Source organism: Mesocricetus auratus, unplaced genomic scaffold, assembly GCF_017639785.1.
Source record: "Mesocricetus auratus isolate SY011 unplaced genomic scaffold, BCM_Maur_2.0 Super-Scaffold_100022, whole genome shotgun sequence".
Taxonomy (NCBI): domain Eukaryota; kingdom Metazoa; phylum Chordata; class Mammalia; order Rodentia; family Cricetidae; genus Mesocricetus; species Mesocricetus auratus.
Window position 1 is genome coordinate 6595753 of NW_024429203.1, and position 25088 is coordinate 6620840.

At 43.7% G+C, this 25088-nt stretch overlaps 1 protein-coding gene across 2 annotated transcripts in view; it reads right to left on the minus strand.

Annotated features, from left to right (window-relative positions):
• Window positions 1-25088, minus strand: part of LOC101841556 (beta-galactosidase-1-like protein 2) — a 47999-nt gene extending 22911 nt beyond the window's left edge. Inside the window, exons 1-5 of one of the 2 annotated variants that reach the window (XM_013119436.3) lie at window positions 24905-25088; window positions 13286-13483; window positions 11443-11511; window positions 10751-10846; window positions 8688-8796 (exon numbers count right to left, since the gene is read on the minus strand). In XM_013119436.3, the coding sequence (XP_012974890.1) occupies window positions 8688-8796; window positions 10751-10846; window positions 11443-11511; window positions 13286-13483; window positions 24905-24990 (558 nt within the window). In that variant the 5' untranslated portion in view covers window positions 24991-25088. Of the gene's footprint in view, window positions 1-8687; window positions 8797-10750; window positions 10847-11442; window positions 11512-13285; window positions 13484-13649; window positions 13772-24904 lie in introns of those variants that run through there. The other variant, XM_040729769.1, reaches the window with a different exon arrangement.

Consider the following 25088-nt stretch of genomic DNA (forward strand, 5'->3'; position numbering starts at 1 on the left):
CTGTTAAGTCAGTGCTGTCCAGAGATTTACAGGGGCAAATGCAATCCCTCTCTATCACAACCCCAGAGTATTTGCTGAAATAGAAAAAGACATTCCAAATTTCATCTGAACTCCAAATGAACACCTAAGAGCCAAACAATGTACAAAGGTACTAATATAGACCTTACACTTCTGACTTCAAAACTTACTACAAAGCCAGCTATCAAAGCCATGCAGCATGACAAATTATCTGTTGATATGATTTTTGATATGTATTAGCTTTTTAAATTTTCTTCATAAAATATATTTTGATCACATGCTTTCCCCTCTCCCAACTCTTCCTAGATCTTCCCCACTTCCGTACCCACCCAAGTCTCAACATCAAAGACAGACGGTATCTCAAAGTAAAGGGTTGGGAAAAGATTTTCCAATCAAACGGACCCAGGAAACAAGCAGGTGTAGCAATCCTAATATCTAACAAACTAGACTTCAAATTAAAATCAATCAAAAGAGATGAAGAAGGACATTTCATATTCATCAAAGGAAAAGCCCATCAAGATGAAGTCTCAATTTTAAACATCTACGCCCCAAATACAAAGGCACCTACATTTGTGAAAGAAACATTACTAAAGCTCAAATTGCACATAAAATCTCACAAACTAATAGTAGGAGACTTCAACACTCCGCTCTCACCGCTAGACAGGACCTCCAGACAGAAACTTAACAAAGAAACAAAAGAACTAATAGAAGGTATGACCCAACTGGGTTTAACAGACATCTATAGAACATTCCACCCAAACACAAAGGGATATACCTTCTTCTCGGCGCCACATGGAACCTTTTCTAAAATTGACCACATAATAGGAAACATAGCAAATCTCCACAGATACAAAAAAAATGGAATAACCCCCTGTATCCTCTCAGACCACCATGCATTAAAATTAGAATTCAACAATAACACAATTCGCAGAAACCCCACAAACTCATGAAAATTGGACAATGCTTAATTGCACCATCCCTGGGTAACGGAAGAAATGAAAAAAGAAATTAAAGACTTCCTGGAATTCAATGAGAATGAAGACACAACATACATAAACCTATGGGACACTTTGAAAGCAGTGAAAAGAGGAAAGTTCATAGCACTAAGTGCCCACATGAAGAAACTGGAGAACAGTATCATACTAGAGAATTAATAGCACAGCTGAACGTTCTAGAACAAAAAGAAGCAAACTCACCCAGGAGGAGCAGACACCAGGAAATAATCAAATTGAGGGCTGAAATCAATCAAGTAGAAACCAGGAGAACATTGAGAAGAATCAATGAAACAAAGAGTTGGTTCTTTGAGAAAATCAACAAAATAAACAAACCTCTGTCCAAACTAACCAAAAGACAGAAGAGAGCATGCTAATTAACAAAATCAGAAATGAAAAAGGGGACATAACAACAGACTCTGAGGAAATCCAGAGAATCATCAGGGCATACTTTGAAAATCTGTACTCCACAAAATTTGAAAATTTAAAGGAAATGGACAATTTCCTGGATAGATATCACTTGCCAAAAGTAAATCAAGAGCAGATAAACAATCTAAACAGACCTATAATCCTTAATGAAATAGAAGCAGTCATCAAAAGTCTCCGAAACAAAAGAAGCCCAGGCCCAGATGGCTTCAGTGCAGAATTCTATCAAAAATTCAAAGAACAGTTAACTCCAATACTCCTCAAAGTATTCCACAAAATAGAAGGAGGAGGCTCACTGCCAAACTCTTTTTACAAGGCTACAATTACCTTGATACCCAAGCCAGACAAAGACACAACTAAGAAAGAGAACTATAGACCAATTTCCCTCATGAACATCGATGCAAAAATACTCAATAAAATACTAGCAAACCAGATTCAAGAACACATCAGAAAAATCATCCACCATGATCAAGTAGGCTTCATCCCAGGAATGCAGGGATGGTTCAACATTAGAAAATCTATCAATGTAATCCACCATAAAAACAAACTGTGAAAGAAAAACCACATGATCATCTCACTAGATGCTGAAAAAGCCTTTGACAAAATCCAGCACCCCTTCATCATAAAGGTCCTAGAGAAATCAGGGTTAACAGGAACATACCTGAATATAATAAAAGCAATATACAGTAAACCAACAGCTAACATCAAACGAAATAGAGAAAAACTCAAAGCAATTCCTCAAAATCAGGAACAAGACAGGCTGTCCACTCTCTCTATATCTCTTCAATATTGTACTTGAAGTCCTAGCTACAGCAATAAGGCAACAAAAGGAGATAAAGGGGATACAAATAGGAAAAGAAGAAGCCAAACTTTCACTATTTGCAGAAGATATGATAGTTTACATAAGTGACCCAAAAAACTCCGCAAGGGAACTCCTAGAGCTGATAAACACCTTCAGCAAAGTGGCAGGATTCAAGGTAAACTCAAAAAAAATCAGTGGCCCTAGTATATACAGACAATGAAGTGACTGAGAAAGAAATCAGAGAAACTTCACCCTTTGCAATAGCTATAAACAGCATCAAATATCGGGGGATAATGCTAACCAAGGAAGTGAAAGACCTGTATATCAAGAACTTTGAGTCTTTAAAGAAAGAAATCAAAGAGGATACCAGAAAATGGAAAGATCTCCCATGCTCTTGGATTGGTAGGATCAACATAATAAAAATGGCAATCTTGCCAAAAGCAGTCTACAGATTCAATGCAATCCCTATCAAAATTCCCGCACAATTCTTCACAGACCTGGAAAGAACATTAATCAACTTTATATAGAAAAACAAAAGGCCTAGGATAGCCAAAACAACCCTATACAATAAAGGAACTTCAGGAGGCATCACCATACCTGATTTCAAGCTCTATTATAGAGCTATAGTCCTGAAAACAGCTTGGTATTGGCACAAAAATAGGCAGATAGACCAATGGAACCGAATTGAAACCCTGATTTTAACCCACACACCTATGAACACTTGATTTTTGACAAAGTAGCTAAAACTGTACAATGGAAAAAAGAAAGCATCTTCAGCAAATGTTGCTGGCATAACTGGGTACTGGTATGCAGAAGACTGCAGATAGATCCATGTTTATCGCCTTGTACAAAACTTAAGTCCAAATGGATCAAAGATCTCAATAGAAATCCAGCCACACTGAAACTTTTAGAAGAGAAAGTGGGAGATAATCTTCAACGAGTTGGTACAGAAGACCACTTCCTGAACCTAACACCAGTGGCACAGACACGGAGATCGACAATTAACAAACGGGACCTCATGAAACTAAAAAGCTTCTGTAAGGCAAAGGACACAGTCAACAAGACAGAAAGGCAGTCCACAGAATGGGAAAAGATATTCACTGACCCCACATCTGACAGAGGGCTAATCTCCAAGATTTACAAAGAACTCCAAAACACAAAGGATCCAACTAAAATGTGGGGTACAGAACTAAACAGAGAATTCTCAATAGAGGAGGTTAAAATGGCCAAGAGACACTTAAGAAAGTGCTCAACATCCTTAGCCATCAGGGAAATGCAAATCAAAACAACTTTGAGATACCATTTTACTCCTGTCAGAATGGCTAAAATCAAAAACACTGAAGACAATTTATGCTGGAGAGAATATGAAGAGAGGGGAACACTCCTCCACTGCTGGTGGGAGTGCCAACTCGTACAGCCACTTTGGAAAGCAGTATGGAGATTCCTCAGGAAAATGGGAATCAATCTACCACAAGACCCAGCAATTCTGCTCTTAGGCATATATCCAAAGGAGGCAAATTCATACAAGGGCATCTGCTCCACTATGTTCATAGCAGCATTATTTGTAATAGCCAGAACCTGGAAGCAACCTAGATGCCCCTCAACTGAAGAGTGGATAGAGAAAATGTGGTACATTTACACAATGGAGTATTACTCAGCAGAAAAAAAACAATGGAATCTTGAAATTTGCAGGTAAATGGATAGCACTGGAAGAAACCATCCTAAGTGAGGTAACCCAGTCACAAAAAGACAAACATGGTATGTACTCACTCATATATGGATTTTAGACATGAATCAGGAGAGTGCCAGTCTGCACTTCCACTGACAGAGAGTCTGGGAAACAGGAAAGAACCTAAAAGATGTACATGGTACCCAAGAGAAGAGAAATGAGGCAAGATCCTCTGAACAGATGGGGAACAAGGCGAGGGGTGGTGGGGAGGGGGACCTGGGAAATAGAGGGGGAGAAGTGGAAGAGAGAGTAGGATGTGGAGGAACAGGAAGGTCGACTGGGGGGGTAGGATAGGGGGAAGAGGGAATCATAGGTTAGAAGACAGATCAGGCACCATTGTGACCTCTAGTGATCTAAAGGGATAACACCAATTGGCAAGCTAAGCAATAGTGTAGAGACTACCTCGAATGTCTATTCCTGACAGTGAACTTGATGTCTATCACCATCCTGGAGCCTTCATCCAGTGACTGATGGAAGCAGAGGCAAACACCCACAGTTAAATACTGAACAGAACCCAAGGAACCCAGCGACAGAGAGAGAGGAGCGAAGGGCAAATTGGCAAAGAATGGGCTGGCAAACAGCTCACCCGAACAGGGGAGAGCTCTTGGACCCCAGACCAACAGCTGGGAGGCCAGCATGGGACTGATCCAGACCCCCTGAATGTGAGAGTCAATGAGGAGGCATGGGCTACCTATGGGGTCCTGAGCAGTGGATCAGTATTTATCCCTCGAATGCTAACAGACATCATGTGTCCATAACACAAAGAGGGTTGCTCTCTCTGCCTGGACTCTTAGGGAAGTGCCTGGACCCTACCCTGAATGAAATGATATACTCTAGATATCCTCTATGCGGAAGGAATTGGCAATAGGGTGGGAGGATGGGGGGGATGGTGGGGAGGTGTGGGAGGAGGGGAGGGAGAGGGAACTGGGATTGACATGTAAAACAAGCTATTTAAAATTAAAATAAAAAATCAAAGTAAAACAAACAAAAAAGATAAAAACATACAGCACATTTTGTGTTGTCCAACTGTCCCTAAGATGGTGCCCACCCTGGGGTGTGGTTGATTTTCCCTCTCCTGACAATCCCAAATAGCTTCTTGGTTAGATGTGAACTCTGTGCCCATTTCCCCTCTCCATGCTGGGATTCTGTCTGGCTTGACCTTGTGGAGGTCGTGTGCATGCTGCCAGTTTCTGAGGTCCTATCGACATCAGTCCTTCTGTGTGTGCCGTCACCTCTGTCAACTATATAACTGATAAAGACATTTTCTCCAGTCTATAGGCTGCTGCTTTGGTCAAATGATGATGTCCTTTGCTGTACAGAAGCCTTTGAGCTTCACGAGGTCCCATTCATTAATAGTTGGTCTTATGGGACTCCTATGCTATGGGTCCCATTAGGAAAGTCCTTTCCTGTGACAATGAGTTCAAGTGAATGCTCTACATTCTCTTCTATCATATTCAGGGTATCAGGTTTTATACTGTGGTCTCTGATCCACTTGGAGTTGGTTTTGTATAGGGTGATACGGATCTATTGCATTCTTCTGCCTGCAGCCAGCCAGTTTGACCAGCACCATTGTTGAAGATGCTGTCTTTTCTCCAGTGTGTATTTTCTTTTGATTCTTTGCCAAAAAGCAGGCATCCGTAGGTACGTAGAATTATGTCTGGATCTTCAACTCTACTCCATTGATCAGCATGTCTGTTTTAATGCCAACATCATGCTGGTTTTATTGCCATAGTTCTGTAATACAACTTGAAGTCTGGGATAGTGATATTTCCAACATTTATTATTCAGGATTGTTTTAGCTACCCTGGATGTTTTTTGTGTTTCCATATGAAGTTTAAGATTTTTTTCTGCAAAGAATTGTGTTGGAATTTTGATGGAAATTGCATTGATCTGTAGATTGCTTTTGGTAGGATGACCATTCTTACATATTAATCCTGCAATCATAAGCACAGAAGATTTTTCCATCTTCAAATATCTTCTTCAATGTATTTCTTTAATGTCTTCAAATTTTTATTATACAAGACTTAATGATATTACAAAATACACTGTTTCCTTGATTTCTTTCTCAGTATATTTTCTATTTACATATAGGGAAGCTACTTATTTTTGTATTAATTTTGTGCCCAACTACTTTACTGAAAGTGTTTATCAGCTGTAGAAGTTTCCTGGTAGAATTCTTAGGGTCTTTTATATAGATAATCATATTGTCTGAAATTATGAATACCTTGACTAATTCCTTTCCTACTTGTATCCCTTGATCTCCTTCAGTTGTCTTATTGTTCTAGCTAAGATATAAACTACGCTGAGTTGGTACCTAAAGAGTGGACATCCTTGTCTTCTTCCTGATTTTGATGGAGATGCTTTGAGTTTCTCTCTGTTCAGGATAATGTTGACCATGTGTTTGTTGTACATGCCTTTATTATATTAAGATACCTTCCTTATATCCTTCATCTTTCCCATTTTTAGTAGCTGATAAAATTCCTGTTCTTGCACTATATCTGCTCTCTCCTTAAGAGCCCACATTTCCCTCCTAGGTGATTTTGGGTGTTCTTGGAGTTTTGTTTAGCGGTTCTGTAAATGGTCTGTATCACTTCTCAATTCCAGTGTTTCCACAATTGCCTGAGATAGGAGGTCAAAAGTTTAAATTGTGCCAAAATCCATGTGTTGAAATCATAACCTAAAATGGTATTAAGAGACAGAGCCTCTGAAAAGTGATTAGATGGTGAGAATGGAGCCCTTGTGAGTGGGTTAATCTCCTATAAAAATACCACTTAGTTTAGAGAGAATGCTTACCTACATAGGTGTGCCATCCTAGGTGGGAGGGAGAAGACAGAGAAGACAACAGGGATGAAGTTGGAGGGGCAGAGATTGGTTGGTTGGTTGACTGACTGACTGACTGACTGACTGACTGAATTACTGATTGAACCTCAGGCTCTCAGAACTTTTCCAGCTTTCCTTATGTGTTTAAGCTGTCATAGTTCCCCTTAGCTGTTGTTTTCAGCCATCATATAACAGTTCTCCCTAGCTGTTGTTTCTGTCACAGACTAGTTTCCCCATAGCTGCTGTTTTTAAACCATCATATAGTGATGGGCTTATATTGCAAGTTTCAACTACCCATGACAAATGACAGAAGAAAATGAGATGAACAATTCATAAATTTTAAGTTGACCATAAATTTAATGGCAGGAGTAATCTGATAAAGCTGGCACCATTCTATCATGTTCAGCCTGATTGTACGTTATCTCTTTGTACAGAGTGTCCATGCTGTAAACAACCTGTCTATCAGTCACTCAGTGGCCACCTCAATTTCAGATGAATTGCAGGACTTCACTGCTCAGGGTTCAAGTAGCCCTGGCTGTACTTTAAAATAGCCATGGAGTATAAGATTAGAAATTCTGGTGACTTTATTACAGTGTATTGCTATAACTGTTCTATTTTATGTTGTTATTATCCTTAATATCTTACTGTGACTGATCCATTTAACTTCATTGTATAGGAACATGTCACATATGTAGGGTTTACTCCTATCTGTGGTCTCAGGCACCCATTAAGGGTTTTGGAATATATCCCCTCTAATAAGGAAGATTATTATATATTTAATGATGATTAACTGTATACCTGAAATGGTCAGCTTTTGTTACATACATTTTACACAATAAAAAAAAAAACCAAGTGAAATAATTGTGCTGTATCCATGAGCAAGCTTAGTTATACTATTCCCAAGCCTCAGAATGCATCCCCAGAACAACTTTCCCTGCTACTCCCACCACAAAATGTACTGGACCATCTCAGGAATGCCATGTTCCCTGGGAAAACCTCAGCTAAGAACTTACAAGCTTCCTGCTTCTTTCATATTTAGCAAAGTCTGGTTTAATAAATAAAAAGGTACTTGGTTACATCTGACTTACAATGAAGATTTTCTACAAATAGGCAGTAGTTTGTAAATATAAATGTGGTTCAAATGATATTATAGTATATTTATATGAAAGTTTTTCCTTGCTTATACTGGCTTTCAAACCCTCCTCAATATCCAGTTTCATCTAGCTGTTCATTTTGACTTATGTTGCTGTGAACGTTCCAAACCATTAACCCAAGAGTGATTTTTTTTTTTGCCAGCACACCAGTTTTTTATTGCTGCACTAATTTCCGGACATCATTCTTTGCGGTTTTACATAGCAACTGGGTTAATTAATCCCATTCCTGTTTGTTATTGCTTGTAATTGTTACATAAAATATTAAGATACTTTCTCCCTAAGTTTCATTTTAGTATATTTGTTTTGAACAGTCAGTGTGAATTGTATGGCACTGTTTGGTAGCATAGGGCAATACTTTAAAAAGACGTCAGTTAGAACTTTATACTTAGGCGACAGTGTCCCGTCCTATCATGGTCCTATCCATGTGTGCTGTGCTGTGCTGTGAGCACTGTGTGGTTGGGACTCTGACAGATGCATGCTTCCATTCCTAAGGCATCCTAACTTCTGAAGCCCAACTGTAGCTCTGGCTGCACAGACTAATGCGGGTCCTCATGCCCATCTGCCATTTCAGCCCTAGGATGCACACTCTGAAAACGTAAGTATTGAAGTCCCTCCAGGTCTCGCGCAGTGGTGTAGACTACGTCGCTGTGTTGAGAACTTCAGGACTCTCATCTGAGGGGTTTCCTAGGATTGCCTACTACTCAGAAGCCAGGCAGGAAAGGATCAAAAAGCCTCTTTTCTTGTACCTGGAGTGGCACCACCCTGGACATCAGGTGGTCAAAGTAAAGGTCCACTGCTTTAGTGAAGCCATGATAAGTTGTTCTCAGCTTCATGTTGGGGTCTTGGAGGAGCCAGCTTGGAGAAGGAAAGAAAAGGAGTATTAGTGACAGAGTCTGAAGGTTTTCCTCAGGCAGGCTGATGAGCAGGGTGAAAGAAGAAGTAGCTGCACAGAGCTCAAGACTGAGTCTGGAGAACAGGTCAGGCCAGGGTTAGTCACCACCTCACCACCTCCAATTAGCTAGGAAGTCAGGAAGCTATGCACACAGGCCAGAGGCAAGCACACCACTGTGTCAGCCTACACACCCAATGCCTTGAAGTTAAGAGTTCAATTTCGCAGCTACAGGAGCGCTCACTGTCCACTGGAAGGAAAAAAGCAAGGCCTGGTTTTCAAGTTTCTACACTAGAGAACCAAAACAGGCATGGTAGAGCACTCCTGGAATCCCAGCACTCAGCTGAGGCAGGGGAATCACCAGCTTTAAACCAGTCTGAGTTAAATAGTGAGCTTGCTGGCCTTCGTAGTAAGACCCTGTCCCAAGGCAGGGGGCAAAGGCAATGCCAAGAGGATTACAACTCACTGGGAATGGAGAGACCTGGATTCATCCTTCCAGGACGCCCCGGAGAAACTAATGTGACTGAGTTTGACTGTGTGCTGACTGAGGGACTCATGAGCCTGCACCCTGCAGGGTGCCACCAGGGCAGCAGCAGGGAGCCAAGATGACATCTTCCCTTGATCTGCTGTGGTCACATATTCCAACAGAAACTCAACACCAGGGGCTAGTTCCAAGACTAAAGTCGAAGTACTTCCCACTCAAATAAAGTCCTGATTAACACACTTTCTAATAGGAGACTCTAAGGTCTCCCTTCCCCTAACTCAGAAACTCTGAAAAGGGACAGAAATGTCATCAGGGCATGTCAGTTCGTAATGAAAGGCTGGTGGGAGCATCTCCTTGAGCCTAACCTGCATGTCCCAATCTATCAAACAGGCCTGGTTTCTCACAGCACTGACACCCTATCCTCCTAGGAAACCCTCGTGATTAGACAGAAGCCCCCAACCACAGAAAGGGAGGGTGGATCTGAGAGTGAGAGTCCCCACTGCTTCTAATTTAAGACTGTTAAACCCTGCTGTCCTCCCATGCCCAGCTCCAGCTGAGCCCAAGGAAAACGCTGACGGTGGCACAGGTGTCTAATCCGCAAAGAGGGACAAGCAGCTCTGCCCCTGCTCACAGCTCTGTCTGGGACACTGTGCCACACCAGACTGATGCTGGCTACTGGAGAGGAAACAGGCTGTGCCTGACGCTGAAACAGAGCACATAAGGCCTGGGCATAGCACTTGTGTTGTGAGAGAGAGTTCCCCACACCCCTTCCAGACAAAGAGGTTCAGCCTTCTTTCTTCTGGGGACAGCACAGGTCAGGGAAGGCTGTGGCTAGCTACCTATGGTTGAAACTGTGAGGCCAGAGATGATAACACCAGTTAAGATAGAAGAGGAATGGATGTGGGCCCATGTGATAGATACCCATCCAGACACCACTCCCAGAGCATAACGCTTAGCACACTGACCTTAGTGGAAACTGCACTTAGAAGAACAGACCCAGGAGAATTGAGGACAGAAACCGCAACACCAACTCCTCTATACTACAGCAATACTTGGGTTTTAATAAATCAACAGTAATATCTCTAAGAAATGGACAGGGCAGGTTTGGTTTGCCTCATTTTGCAGTAAGGGTCAGATCAGATAAATAGCCTGACTGGGTGCCACTCCAGAGTGACCAGAAGAATGAAATGCCTCCAAACAGATAAGCGATCCACTGCTGTCACCTGACACATGGAAAGACCCAAGGGTACCCAACAAGGACAGTAACTGCAGCATTCTTCCAAATAGCCTGTGTCAGCGACACCTATTCCAGAAAGGAAATGCTGCACAGAATGAAAACTACCTTAAAAACAAACCTAAGCCAACATCTGTAAGCCTCATAACTGGGCATCCAGACCCCTCTGGCTACTCCGGAGCCCCCCACTGCCCTTTCTCACCTGGGCAAGCCCCCGAGGTCAATCTCACTGCAGATGTAGGGCCCCGGTCGCAGAATTACCCACAGCCCAATCTTCGCAGCCAGCTGGATAAAGGCCCTGGGGGACAGAAAGAAACTCAGCCCTGAGGATCCAGAATAATGGCTAGATATGGGAGGAGTCACAGGCAAGTATGGTATCAAACCTCTCTGTCTCTTCTCTCTCAATCAGGGAACATGGAGTGAGGATGGCTTGGCCCGGGCTCAATGCAGCAGGGGATTCTGGAAGACCAGAAGCCCTGGGAGCTGGGTATGATGGTTCCTTGTATCAGGACCATCCACGCAGACCCTCTGGGATTTGTCATATGGGGTACAGGACTTTGTTCCAAACAACAGCCTTTTTAACCCAGAAGCAGCCCCAATCCTATCCCAAGAATATGGATCCCAACAGAGTCTAGTGGGATCTGGGATCCTGGCCCACTGAACAGTAGTGAAAAGGAGGACTGGAGCCTATAGGCTGAGCTCCCTGGGTAACAAGTCACAAGCAAGGAGCACTAGGCCCTAAGTTCAGAACCTTTCTAAGCATGTTAAGAACAAGGCTCTAGACTCAGTCCTCAGTTTCTCAAAGCAGAGCCTAGCATGACATCATGAGTGCTCTTCATCAACCCCAAGTAACTTCTAATCCCGGACCAGGTACAAAGCACCAAGACTACCTACTCCAGGTCCAGGTTCCCAGAGAAGTCGAATTTGCCTCTTTCTGGCTCATGGAGGTTCCACGGCACATAGCTGTAAGAGACAAGATAATTCACATAAGCATTTTTATCTCTAACACCCATTACGATGGCTAAAGAGATGCTTTTCAGTAACTTCAAACCTCGGGGACCATAGAGAACTCAAGGCAAGTCCTAGGAAGAATACCACATCTCCTTAGGAGGACAGAGTGTCAACTAGACTTAGGTGACAGATAAGTGCCGCAGTATAAAAGGCCAGGCTGTGACCCTGGTTAGCATACACTGCAGTATTGTCATGACCTTGGAATCCTCTAAGAGGTCGTACATGTTACTTTCAACAGCGCTGTAGTTGTCCCTTTTATCACTATCTTCAAAGCTATTTCACAAACCATTCCTGGCAGTCCACTTCCTTCATTTGTAATCACATCTTTTATGCCTGATAATGGAGCATTTCAACCTGATAGTCCTCTTTATTTCATACAGACAGCACCAAATGTTAGCAACTTTGAAAACAAAGCCATGAGAAGTTCAAGATTATTCCTAACTAGGCTCATTTTTATTTATTATTTTTAATTATGTGCTTGTATGTATGTCTGGAAAGTGGGGTACGTCCATGTGAGTGCAGGTTCTCACAGAGACCAAAGGTGCCTCTGGAGCTGGACCAACAAGCAGGTTGTGAGGCGCCTGACATCACTCAGTCACTTCCTCCAGCCTCTAAATCTACTTTTTAGGTGACTTGCATAGCCTACATTTCATCTTGGGCCTGCATGGAACAGTCAGGGATGAGAGTTACCACAATCCAAAGATCTTTTCAGAAAATAGGTGCTGAATTGATGACAGGCCACCATCCTAAAATTTGGGAAGCAGAAGTTGCTTGTGAAAAAAAAAGTTACTTGTCAATCTGAACCAAGTGGTGCACACCTGCAATCCCAGCATTCAGGACTCTATTGGAGGAAGATGGAGAGTTTGAAGCCAGCCTGGGCTACCCAGTTGAGAACCTTTATCAAAAACACAAATCATTTGTAGTATGTCTTTATAACAACAAAAGAGAAAAGACACTAGAAATGCACAACTACAATGGAAAAGTCATTTGAGGATATGAGGGAGATGACAGTTCTCTGCTAGCCATGGAGGCTACAGGAGAAAACGAAGCTTGTAGACAGCTTGGCCATGAGTGGTTAGCCTTAGAACTATGAAAAAGTAAGTTAATTTATTCAAGCCACAAGATGAATAAACAAACCACCTCTCATATCAATGCTCAACCCCCCTCTCTCTCTCTCCCTCTCTCTCTCTCTCCCTCTCCTCTCTCCTCTCTCTCTCTCCCTCTCTCCCTCTCTTCCTCTCCCCCTCCCTCTGTCTCTCTCTGTCTCTGTCTCTGTCTCTCTCTCTGTCTCTGTCTCTCTCTGTCTCTCCCTCTCTCCCTCTCCCCCTCCCTCTGTCTCTCTCTGTCTCTCTCTCCTCTCTGTCTCTGTCTCTGTCTCTCTCTCCCTCTCCCCCTCCCTCTGTCTCTCTCTCTGTCTGTCTCTCTCTCCTCTCTGTCTCTCTGTCTCTCTGTCTCTGTCTCTCTCTGTCTCTCTGTCTCTGTCTCTCTCTCTCCCTCTCTCTCTCTCTCTCTCTCTGTCTCTGTCTCTCTCTCTCTCTCCACTACTGTTTGTCTACCAGCTGTTTGCATCTCCCCCACCTCATCTGTAGGGAGTTCTATAGAGCTTGGAAGCCTAGGCAAGCAGCTTGGGCTGACTTCCTCTCATAGCTTTCTTCCTGCAAGGCAAGCACCAGGGGCCCCAACTTGGCAGCCAGGCTTGGTGCAGGGATGGAGAGGCAGCACTTACGTGGTAAGGGTATTCAAGCCACAGGCTTTCATTTTGAGCAGGCGATCCCTCCAGTATTCCTTGGGTACACGGAAATAGTGTATGGATCCCCCAAAAATCTGAACGGTGGAGTCCTCCAACATGAAGTTTGGGCCTTTTGTTCGAAGTCCCAGGCGACGAGGCTGGAGCCATAGAGGAAGCAGAGTGCTCCAGTTCAACCTGAAGAAGCAAAGACCCTCATGCAGTCTTGGAATTCCCACAACAGTGAGCACTGGTACACAGATACACACTGCGTCCTTCTCTCCTTCACAAGTCCTCTGCTTTCTCTCCTTGACCTGATCCCAGGGTGGTCAGACAAAGCTCCCACCTCCCCACTTAGCCAAACCTTGGCAGGTGACTTTCTTCAGCACTACTTCCTGGGCTGGGCCCCACTGCAGGGGAAGGGCAAGCGGATGCTGCAACCAGGAACAAGACAGACACAAGGTTCAACATGAAGACGCGTAGTCTAAAAGGAGAGAGGATGCGAAAGGGTCATGCTATGTGGGGAATTACTCTCTAGTGCCCCAGACAGGAACAGCCGCAGCTCACAGGCTGCTACTACTGCAGTTGTTCTAAGCCATCAGACTAGACATTAAAGCAATATCTACCAAAACAGTACCTCAGAGCTCCCTCATAGTCACAGGCGCCCACCTTGGGGTTCAGATACCTAGAAAGAGGCATCTTGGTTAAATAGCATCCATTCACTGATCAGATATGAAGCTATTAATTGTTTTGTTTGTTTTTTGAGACAGGGTTTCTCTGTACTGTTTTGGAGGCTGTCCTGGAACTCTCCCTATAGACCAGGCCGGCCTAGAACTCACAGAGATCTGCCTGCCTCTGCCTCCCGAGTACTGGGATTAAAGGTGTGTGCCACCACCGCCCGGCAATTATCTTATGATAATCTAGTGTCAACCCAGGATTTACAGAATGGCAGGATCCCACCCAGGAAGGCCTTGGGGGAAGTTGCAATCCATGAAAAAGCTCCCAATGAAGTCTAAGTGATTGGCTGGCCAAGGGGAGCCCTCAACCTGTTCCCCATGACTTATACAACTAGAAGTCTCTCTTCATCTAGGCTCTTAAGGGTCACTAGAAGAAAAAGTCAACAAGAACTGGTTTAGGAAAGCTGAAGACAGAAAATATGACCATGAATCTTTGGTACAAAAGCAATTTTTAGTTGATCTTTTTTCATTATAGGTCCTGCAACAAGAGGACATATTGCCAGGCAGACTCCTGTGCATAAAACTGTCACTTGAGTACCAAGAACCATGTCCCTGATGTCCCCAGAATAGGCAGTTTACTAAGAGTGCAGACAGTACATGGGCATTACTGTCTACTTGGGGATTCTCTGGGACCATTCACGGACAATAAAAATTACTCTTAATCTGTCACTTCTGGCTTCTCACACCCCCAGCTTCCAAATCTGACAGTAGCCATGTCAGAGGAGCAGCAGGTGGCAATGAGCTTCAGGAGACTGGCCCACCACAAGCAGAGCACTGATGGGTGAATCTCAGGTAGGCAAGGCCCCACAGACTTGAGCTCCAGAATGTTCCTTGCTACTACTGTGCCTTTACATGTTTGCTGCTGACACTTTTCTCTGGTATCTGTCACTGTGTGAATAGGTGTAACGGCATCCCCACTGCCTTTGAGGTAGTGTGATTATCTCATGGAAATATCCTGTTCTACTGGGCATTTTTACCTTTGGGTTATCATGAAGATGATTTCCTTTTACGCTGTACTGTTTAACTGATGCAATGATTTTATACAATAGTGTCAGCTGAAATAGAATTTTGATGATTGAGGGGTTTTAATAATTTAATGATTATGATAGAGGTTAGTTTGGTGGGAAAATTAATGTAGGTAAAGGCAGGATATGGTGTTGCCCCAACCTCTGATAAAGCAGGGGCTGCAGAGGACAGAAAATAAGAATATGGAAATGTCACACAGCTAGGACTTATGAGTTTCTCTTGAGGGGCCGTACTGTGGCTTAGTCTAATGATTAAAAAAAACAATTATGTCCCAGAAGCTACACTAGCTCATGTTCTTTCCATCTTAATGTTGGGGGATGTGTTCATGGGTTTTTGTGTGCATCCTAGCTAAAGCAAAGATGTAAATAATAATTTAAGGTTAGGTTAAGATGTTCGTTTTTGATGGTTTTCAGGTAGAAAATCTTGGGGAACAATTTAAAGTTTAGAAAGGCACAAAGTTGAGTAAGGACTCATTGGGGTCAAGAAACAAGAACAAAGACAGCCCAGTTACTATTAGCTGATGTCCCTAACTTTCCAGGATGGGTTGGTGATCAAAGTGATGATTAATTCCTTGTACCCATTACTGCCCTCAGCTTCCTGATATAAAAAAAAAAACTGTTGATGAACGAACGGGTATGTACCCTGAGGACAGAAAGTAGAGCTGACTGAGTGCTTTTCATATATAAAAGTTCAGATTCATGATTCTTTCCAGATTTTATAAGATTACCTTTTAAGATAAATAATGAAGTGAGTATTGATCTTTTCCTTTTACCCACAAAATGCAGCCTGCTAATAAAAGAACTGGCTGAGAAAAATACCTGGCTTGCTTATCCTCTGTTAATCTATAACAAGAAGCTTGAACATGAATGTAAGTGATACATAAAATGTCTAATCACATAAGGGAAATGAGAAACATGCTATTTTTCACTTGTATTCATTGTAATTATTCACTTGAAAAATAGAATGCAAACACATTCTGTTTAGTCAACCCGGATAACATGTGACCTAATCTCTCTCTTGCAGAAAAGCTCCATGTTCTAGTAAACGGCTGGACATCTAAGAACTTGACTACCTTCTTGGGGGGATGAAAATAAAAAGTTTTTGGAAGATCTAGATGTGAGTTCCCTGGGGATACTATCACCCTAAATTAATGACTCCAGTTCTATGGGTGAGTTTCTTCTGTGGAATGGGGCTGATCCCTTTCTCTACCATTCAGAAAGGCCATTGAGAGGGTTAGGTAAAAATACCCTGTGGAGTGCAATGAAGGAGTCTTACCATTTGAAAGTGAGCGTCACAAGGAATAGTCTTAGTGCATTGAAGGACAGTAATATGAAATAAGCCCATGGTTGCCATTCCCCTACTTTAGTAGAAAGTACCTTTGATGCTAAACTTTGAGTCAGGCTATCTTATTACACTGCCAACACTTCTGTACTGAAGATCTATCCAGTGAGATCCTACCCACCAATCCAATCACTCTGACAGCATGTAACTTACTCCAGCCAAGGCCAAACCCTGCCTACCACCTGTCTATCTATGCAAGGCCTGCAAGATAAAAGTGGTTCTTATATTTGTAAATAGTTGAAAAGCAGTAATATTAAATGAATGGCATGAAAGTCACATTTCAGTTTTCATAAATAATTTTATGTGACATACTGCCACATCCACCTTCTATACATGGGTGGCTGCTTTGGGGTACAGGTGAGAAGCTACTGTGGAGACCGTGTTGCTCACGCTACTGAGAAGAGTTAAGATCTGATCCTTGCCAGAAACCCCTGAACTCTCTAGCCGCGTTGAGGAGCACCAGGTTATTCAAATGAAGCCCGGGGTTCCCACTTCTCCTGGCAGCCATTCTTCTCAGCACCATCCTTTCTTAGGCTGTGGCACTGGACAGTTTGGGCTGTTTCTCACTTGTGCATCTCCCTTGGAATGAGGATATTTCCTCTGAAGAATGTGCTCTGCTTTACTTCTCTGCTCACCTATCCCCAACACACACACACACACACACACACACACACACACACACACCTGCTAGACTTGCCAGGCTACTATGAGTAATGACTAGAAGGATAGATTCTTTTCTTTGTTTTTAAAAGTTTTAAAGGGAGACACAATGACAGTCTAGTTATGAAAATATACATATACACACAATCTCATTATTTTAAAGGCATTTATAATACATAATAGTTCATGTCGTTCATTGTAACTTCTGACTTTCCTTAGTGAGCAACTATAAATTTCTGTTTATAGGTGGAAGAGAGTCCTCCTTCTGCTAAGCACAGAGAAGGACAGAGCCAGCTGGAGGCAGACTCAGTGACTCTCATTCTTGCAAATAACCAAAGCTCTTATCTGTGGCTCAGCTGGTGACCAATATAGGCTGAGTGTGGTCTACAGACAGAAGAGTATTTCCATCTGTAACTTGCTGGAAATGCAGAAATCTGAGAACTACTGAACCAAAACCTGAACTTTAACCAGATTCCCAAGGTTAAAGATGAGCTCCATGCCATCTGTACTTTCTCTTTTAATATTTATACAGCCCCCCACCACATACACACTCATCTTTCCTATGATAAATTGAAAGAGGAAATCAGTAAGAAAAGTAAAGCTGTAAAATTCACAAGCATATAGAAACTGAACGACACTCTTAATCAACAAATGGGTCAAGGAAAAAAATGACAAAAAAAATCAAAAAATTCTTTGAGATTTAAAAACAACACAGAAAATATACAGCTGCATTGCAAATTTTCTTGAACTCCCTCCCATGAGCCAATTATCTTTACTGCAATGTATAGCAAGCAGATCAGTTTATCTCCCCCCCATATTTGGATTTATATCTTTCTTTCCTCTCCTCCACCAACAAATTCAAACTTCCAGTTGTTCAGAACCAGATTCTGGACTCATCCTTGACTCCTCTTCCTTTGTCTTTTTATATCCTATCATTTTCTAGATTAAAAAAAAAAGATTCTCAAGGCTTGTCAAGAGATAGGAAATCAACACTGCAAACAAGCAAATAGCTAACTGTTATCAGATTCTGAATTCTGCAAAGTACTTTTTTTCTGGAAATGTTCTGCTAACCTACTAAACCAACATCAATACCTCAACCAAAGGGATGAATTCAATGAGAGAACAAGGATGGTGAGTTCTGGGTTTCTCCAGAGAATTCACTGTGAGAAAAATGAGATGATGCAAGTGAGATCTTCGTGTACCAAACTCCAGGAAAAAAACTCTGCAAACAGTTATTAGCCCTAATCATGATCATTAATACTAATGTTCATCATATTAAAAATAGCCCCATAATTTCCTGAGCAATTAACTCAGTAATATTAGAATAAAGGAAATGCCAACTGTGTGGTTCTGACTAGCTATTTTAAAGGTCAAAGGGGCTTTACTCCTAAGTTAGGCTTGTTACCAAGGAGCTAACCAAACCCTGGGGACCCAGTGTGTTTTGTTGTTTTCCTTGGTGAGCGGTTTATTCGTGATCACATTGTCCTAGATAAAACCAGAGGCGCCTGCCTTCTTTGAGGCTAGAAGCTTATTACCACTTTCTTCTAGAACCTCTACCTCTGTTGCTTTTGTATCTTGACTTCATTTTAAGGAAGCAATTAGGCCAGAAGGGCTCTGCCCTGCAGTCTTAGGCCTGCTCTGCTTAGTCATGTTCTGTCCTTCCATCCTGAACAAAGGGGTAGGGCTGTGTGTGTGTGTGTGTGTGTGTGTGTGTGTGTGTGTGTGTGTGTGTGTGTGTGTGTGTGTGTGTGTGTGTGTTCCTAATAGGGTCTCATTAAACGCATTCCACTAGTGCCAAGAGAAACACAGTATCCGCTGCAGCTACTGGAGGCTATAGACACAGAAACAGGGTAAGGTGGGAACACGATAATAAGCCCTGTGAAGACGTCTCATCAGGCGTTGCCTTATGAAAGAGTAGGGTGAAGGGTGAAGCTTCCTGATACTTTGCCACTGATAACTGAAGTGGGTCATGAGGGCAGAGAGTATGGAGCAGGTTCCAGCAGGCAGAATGTCCCTAGACACAGATGTGCTTCTGTGTGGCTGTGTTTAGAAAAGGGCAGAGGAGCAGATCACAGGTTACCACCTCTTTCACTCTGAATGGGCCCATGAATGGATTTTCAACTGTCAAAGGACATCTTATAGAATGCTGGGGTGGAGAGTGCTCTCACCGTGCCTGAGGATCTTCTGTGAATTCTGCAAACTCTCATCAGTAATAGGCTTTTAGTAGGGCTAGGGAGCTTCATTAGAGACACAGTCACCTTCTTCAAGCATCTATTCACAACAGTCTGACCCGGATAAATGGTCCGGGATCCCCAGGAGTGGATGCAACATAGACATCACTAGGAGCAGCCGAGCTTGCTGATCAGAGGCAAAGCCAGGCAACACATTCCCTGTAGTAAGCTAGGCACCTGCAGCAGCTGTCAAGAACTTGCTGATCCCAAGGGTTGATTACTTTGGTAATAAACATAACATGTTTTCTGAGATAAGAACCTACAGGTTAAATTTCCAGATGCACTGTGAGCTTTCTAGGGCCTCCAGAACCAGAAACACAACTTAATTCAGTTTTGGGCATCATATTAGCAGAGAAACCGAGAGAATACCCATTACCTCATTCATCCCAGTGACTAGGCCAGAGACCACAATTTTACACGACAGGTACACTAAAATTGAACTCTTACTTTGCTGTAAGAGTCATCAAACACAACCCACCCCGAACACCACCCCCAACCCCACCCCACCCCTGAGCACAAGGGACTGGACTTTCAAACCCCAAAGCCAGGATGCACTTTCTACAGAGACACAAAGCACAACGGCAATCCTAGTATCTCTACTTTTCCCTTTGAAAGAAACTAGACTGCTTCCCAGGCTATAGACGTCTGTGTGCTTGGCCCTAAGACAGCATTGTGCTTCAGAGAGCAACATTTTCTAAATACTGTAATACACATCAAGAAGGTGTGCATTAGACCAACACCTTGAGAGGCAGCAAAGCAGAGACCCTTTCCACAATTCACCACCTAACAAAAGCCAAAACTACAAGTGATACTGCACTTTTACTGTGACCATAGGAAAAAAGATTCCATCAACAGCCTCACAGATCAACAAATTAGTGTATCTCAGCCTAAAGAGAAGTGCAAACTGCGATAACTCAAAAAAGATTATTGGTCTTTAATAATAAGCCTATAGGGGTGCTCGGGGAGTGTAAATAGAATGACCTGATATAGGAGACAGTGCAGCTGCATTAAGTGTTTTAAAATCTACTTTTTAAGATTGTTTCACAAAGCTACATGATAGACACAATAATTTTTATAAAATCTCAGGAATCTATATTGTCCTACATACAAATTAAAAAGAACTTTCTCCCTTAGCCTAAGAAGTTTAGCTCAAAATGTCCTTTACATGACCCACGAGAAATGGAATATGCTGTTTTGGAAGAATGTACCAAGATTTAAAATTAATATGTTATGGTCAGCAATGCTTCTTATAGAAGTCCACCCATTGTGTATTCGTTGCAGCTGTTTACTTCAGTAGCTAAAAGACTAAAAACAATCAATGCCCATCAGCTGAGGAATGCTTAAATAAATTATGTGTCTAATGGACGAGTGGGAAAACAGTACCGCAATCACCTCATTTATGCATACAACACATGGAAAAGAATCTACCATCCCTTACTGTCTCTGGTGGAAAGGAAGCAGGATGCAGGAGTTTCTTCTCACTAACCCTCCCTTCATCGTCTGATGTTCATGAACCACCTACCCACAAATTAAATACTTGAAAACATTTTTATTGAAATGGGACACACCAGTGTTGTGCTGAGTGTCACCAAAGGAGCCATGATAGTCAACTGAGTATGCCCTGGGCAAACACGATCTGAAAGTGTTTGCTTCCTTACCATGAGCCTTGAAACCCATCCCTTCCCTTTGATCCCAGGAAGAGTCCCACACAAGGGGAATTCTCTTTCCATTGTGGGATTTAACATCCACAGTAATAGATTCAAGCAAACTATGAGACTGGGTGGAATAGAAAACATCCCTCCACCAAAAGGACTTTGCCCCTGCTGGAGGTGGCCAGTTAGAAGGTGTAACTGTCATTTTAGCAAAGATTAAATGCATGTATTTTCCTGGCTACTTAACTGAAGGAGGTGGGAAGAGCCTCCGCCACCCTTCTGGTACACCTGATGCCGACGCATTGCAGTTTTTCCGCTCCCATCAAAAGTGTCAAAGTTCTAAGAGAACTTCAGTCTCCTTTAGAGACTGGCTAACGTGGTTCCATAAAAATCCCAGTGCCTACCCCATTCTTCCAGCACAGAGTAACTCAGATGTCTTAGTTCTCCTGCACTGTAATGTAAGCCACTTCCCAGGTGGCTTTGCTTCACCACCTGTGAGGTGACTGCCTGCCCAGAGACACTTCCCAGATTCTAAAAACTTTATTACTAAAAGATGAGAGGGACAGCACTCAGAGTTGTGACACTCCAGGGTCCATGACTCAGGCCTCAGAGTAGAGTCCTAAGGAACATAAAGCTCATAAAATCAGTGGCTTCGCAGAAGAGAGACACAATTTCTGCCCATAGATTACCTTTGGAAAGCACATTGATTTATTTTTTTAACTCAGTCGTCATACCCAAGTTATCCACTTTTAGCAAGGGAAAGTTTAAAAGGAAGACACCAGGGTCTGGAAGTCCTGAGACTGGTGGTACAGGAACAGCAACTAACAATGAGCTGAGAGAAGAAATGAACTCATCTACTAGAAACATGAGGCTGAAAACCTAATGGAGCCCTCTGGTTTTCTCTCCCCTCTCTCTCCCCTCTCTCCTCTCTCTCTCCCCTCTCTCTCCCCTCTCTCTCTCTCTCTCTCTCTCTCTCTCTCTCTCTCTCTCTCTCTCTCTCTCTCTCTCTCCCCCCTCCCCTTCTCTCCCTCTCCCCCTCTTTCCCCAGTTTGGACAGATAAAAATCTCAAGTCTAAGATATGCAGAGCTGACTGAATTATTGCTCAGTGAAGCATTTATATTGAGGGAAAAGGTCGTACAGAGACTGTGCCTTGATTGTATCAAATAGGCATTCTTGGGTGGCATTGAGTGAATGGACAAAAAAGGCAGCCAGCTCAAAGCTCTGGCTCTTACTGATAGCACAGCCTCCCACTCTCAAGTGCAAAGAAGCCACACCAAAGGAAAGTACACACCTCAGAGAGCATACAAGGTCACAGAAAACCCCCCAGTGGATCCTGAGTGCTACAGAGGTAGAAGTGGAAGGGAAGGGTGACCGTGGGGTACAAAAGAATTCAGGGAGGAGAAAGACGGTTATTTCCACTACTTCTAATTGTGCTGGTATTGTCCCATGTTATCTATATCAAAGCTGATCAATCTACTATGTACGATTCACTGTATAACAACTATACTTCTTTTAAGAAAAGACATTGTGTGGAACAAAAAATAAAATGTTGAATGAAATCTTCCCCAAAGTCATTTTTCAGTCCTCCTATCTCTTAAATGTGATATGACCAAACAACAATAGTTGACTATGAACTAACCCAAGGAAAAGGCAATGTTACAGCCAAACACCTTACCCCTGGCGACCTTCAAATGCCTGCTGTCAGGGTCCAGGAAAAGGGCTGGTCCTTACAGTTGGGCTCCAGAGCACTGTGAGCAGAGTAGCCAGTTTCCATGTGACCTATATTCCACTGGCCACACCAACATTCCCCAACAACAGCTGGGAGAGGCACCCACCCACCTGCTCAGTTAATGACCTAGTCAAAGCTGGGGTAAGCCAGGAAGAGAGAGCCACTTTGTTTTCCTTTGGCTCCACAGCTATTAAAGTAACTCATAGTCACTGGTGTCCCACACAAGTCTGACAGAAAGAACTGGGCAGCAAGCACATATGGGAATGATACAATCCATATGATGCCAAAGAGAATTGTATTCCCAAGGGATCCAAAAGAAGACCCTGATCTTGGGTCAGAACCTCTCTAGGCTTCCTCACCTGCTGAAAAGGAAGGAGTCATGAAGCAACTTAGCATTTCAACCCATTTTCCAGGCTGGAGTCACCGCTATACATTCTCTGCTGCTATTCCTGACCCACTCACTCCACAGCCCCAGCCTGATTCCTGCCATGGCCACCTAGCCTGGGTGGGGAATCAGTTACTCACCTATGAAAATTCTGGTCAGGCTTCTTCACAGCCCAGTCACTTGCCTGACCCCTCATCAGTGTCCTGCCAGGTGACAAACATCCTGCCTCCTTCCCACACATTTTCCTGAAGACAACTGGGCAATGTTACCTGACCAGGTTCATCCCTTCCAGAGTTGCCCTCACAATCACCTTTCTCAGTCACCTGCAGGGACAGGTACACTTCTGATCAAAAACAAACACACACTTCCCTGGAGCCCCAGCTCCATGACTGCCTGCTCTATGAAGGAGTGCCTGTTGCCTCAGCCCTGAGTGATTCTTCTGGAGTTGCATCAACCTTGCACCTGGGGAAAGCTGAGTACTTGACAGAAGCCAAAACCAAGCTTCAAAGAAAAGACAGTTAGAATGGGTAAGATGGGGAGAGTGCTTGGAATAACTAAGGAAATAAAATGACTTGGGAGTTCCTCAGGCCCCAGAATGAGAAAAGATCCATTTTCTTCTACCAAACAATGTATTGGCATCCTCTCAGAAACAAAGGGTATAAGTCTTAAAAAGACATCAGCGTGAAGTTCCCCAGTGTATTCTCATGGCAGCAAAAAACATACATCTTCATCTAAACAGGAGGAGGAGGAGGGAGGGAGGGAGGAGGAGGAAGAGGAGGAGGAGGAGGGAGGGAGGAGAAGGAGGAAGAGGACAAGGAGGAGGAGGAGGAGGAGGAAGAAGAAGAAGAAGAAGAAGAAGAAGAAGAAGAAGAAGAAGAAGAAGAAGAAGAAGAAGAAGAAGAAGAAGGTTCCAGAGGAAGGACACAGAAGAGAGGAAAAGGATTTAAAAACCGAGTCAAAGTCAAAACTGAGGGTGATAGCCAACACCAGTTCCCAGGGTTGGGCCTTCAACTCAAGTCAAAGGCCAAAACATTCCAGGCTGCTGCTGTGCTACCCAGCAACACTGGAGAATTTGAATATGTAAAGCACCAGGCATCGGCTGGAAGAGCTGCAGGACTGTGGGCTCCTATCTATAAATAGATATGCTTAGGAAAACTTCTGGAGTGGATCACCAGAAAACTTGTTCATGGGCAGCGGGAAAACCATTCCTTCAATGAACACCACCGACTGCCACAAGCAGCAGTTTATAAAGTGTTGGGGCGGGGGGGGGGGGACGACACATACTAAAGTGTAGGGGCAAAGCGGAGACACCTAAATAGCAGCACAGTGTAAATAAATCCGGGTCTGGGAGTCCAGGGGAGGCTGCCACGCACAGAGTCCTTAGGACTCAAAGTCCACCTTAGCCGTGGGCATCCAACACTGACTGCCGAATAGAGACTTCCAGCTTGGGAGGAAATGCGGGGGCTGACAGAGGAGCAAGCCTAGGGGGCTACAAGAAGCAGTGCTGGGGGCGTCTGACGAGGAGGGGTATGAAGACCAGTTCTGCCGATCTTCCCACAGGACTGGACGCGGCTGTAGACCTAGCAGAGACCCGCACCAAGTGTGGCGCACTGAGAAACACAACACACTGACCCCCAGGGGGTGACAGGGCAGTGCCTGCCTGGTGCTACCCAGAGGCAAGTGTGTTTGACTGGAGGCTCAAAGCGACTCCGGGCTGCTGGCGCGCTCTAAGGAAAGAAGAGATTAAGGTCGCGCGTGCCCGTCGTCTCCCAGGCCGGCGGCGGACGAGACCCTGAGGCTTTAGGGCTGGGGGACACCACAGGAGTCCCGCGGGTGCTGGCGGGGACTCTGTCTCACCTGCGGAGCACCAAGAAGCTCAAGATCAGCAGCAGCAGGAGTCCGAGTGTGCGGCCCGGCCTCCGCCGCAGGCTCCACGTGGGCATCTCGGGACACCGCTGGAAGACACCCGGGGTTCCCACTCGAGCCGCGCTCAGCAGCGCGCCAAAGCCTCGGCTCTGTGAGGCGGGCCGCGCACGAGTCA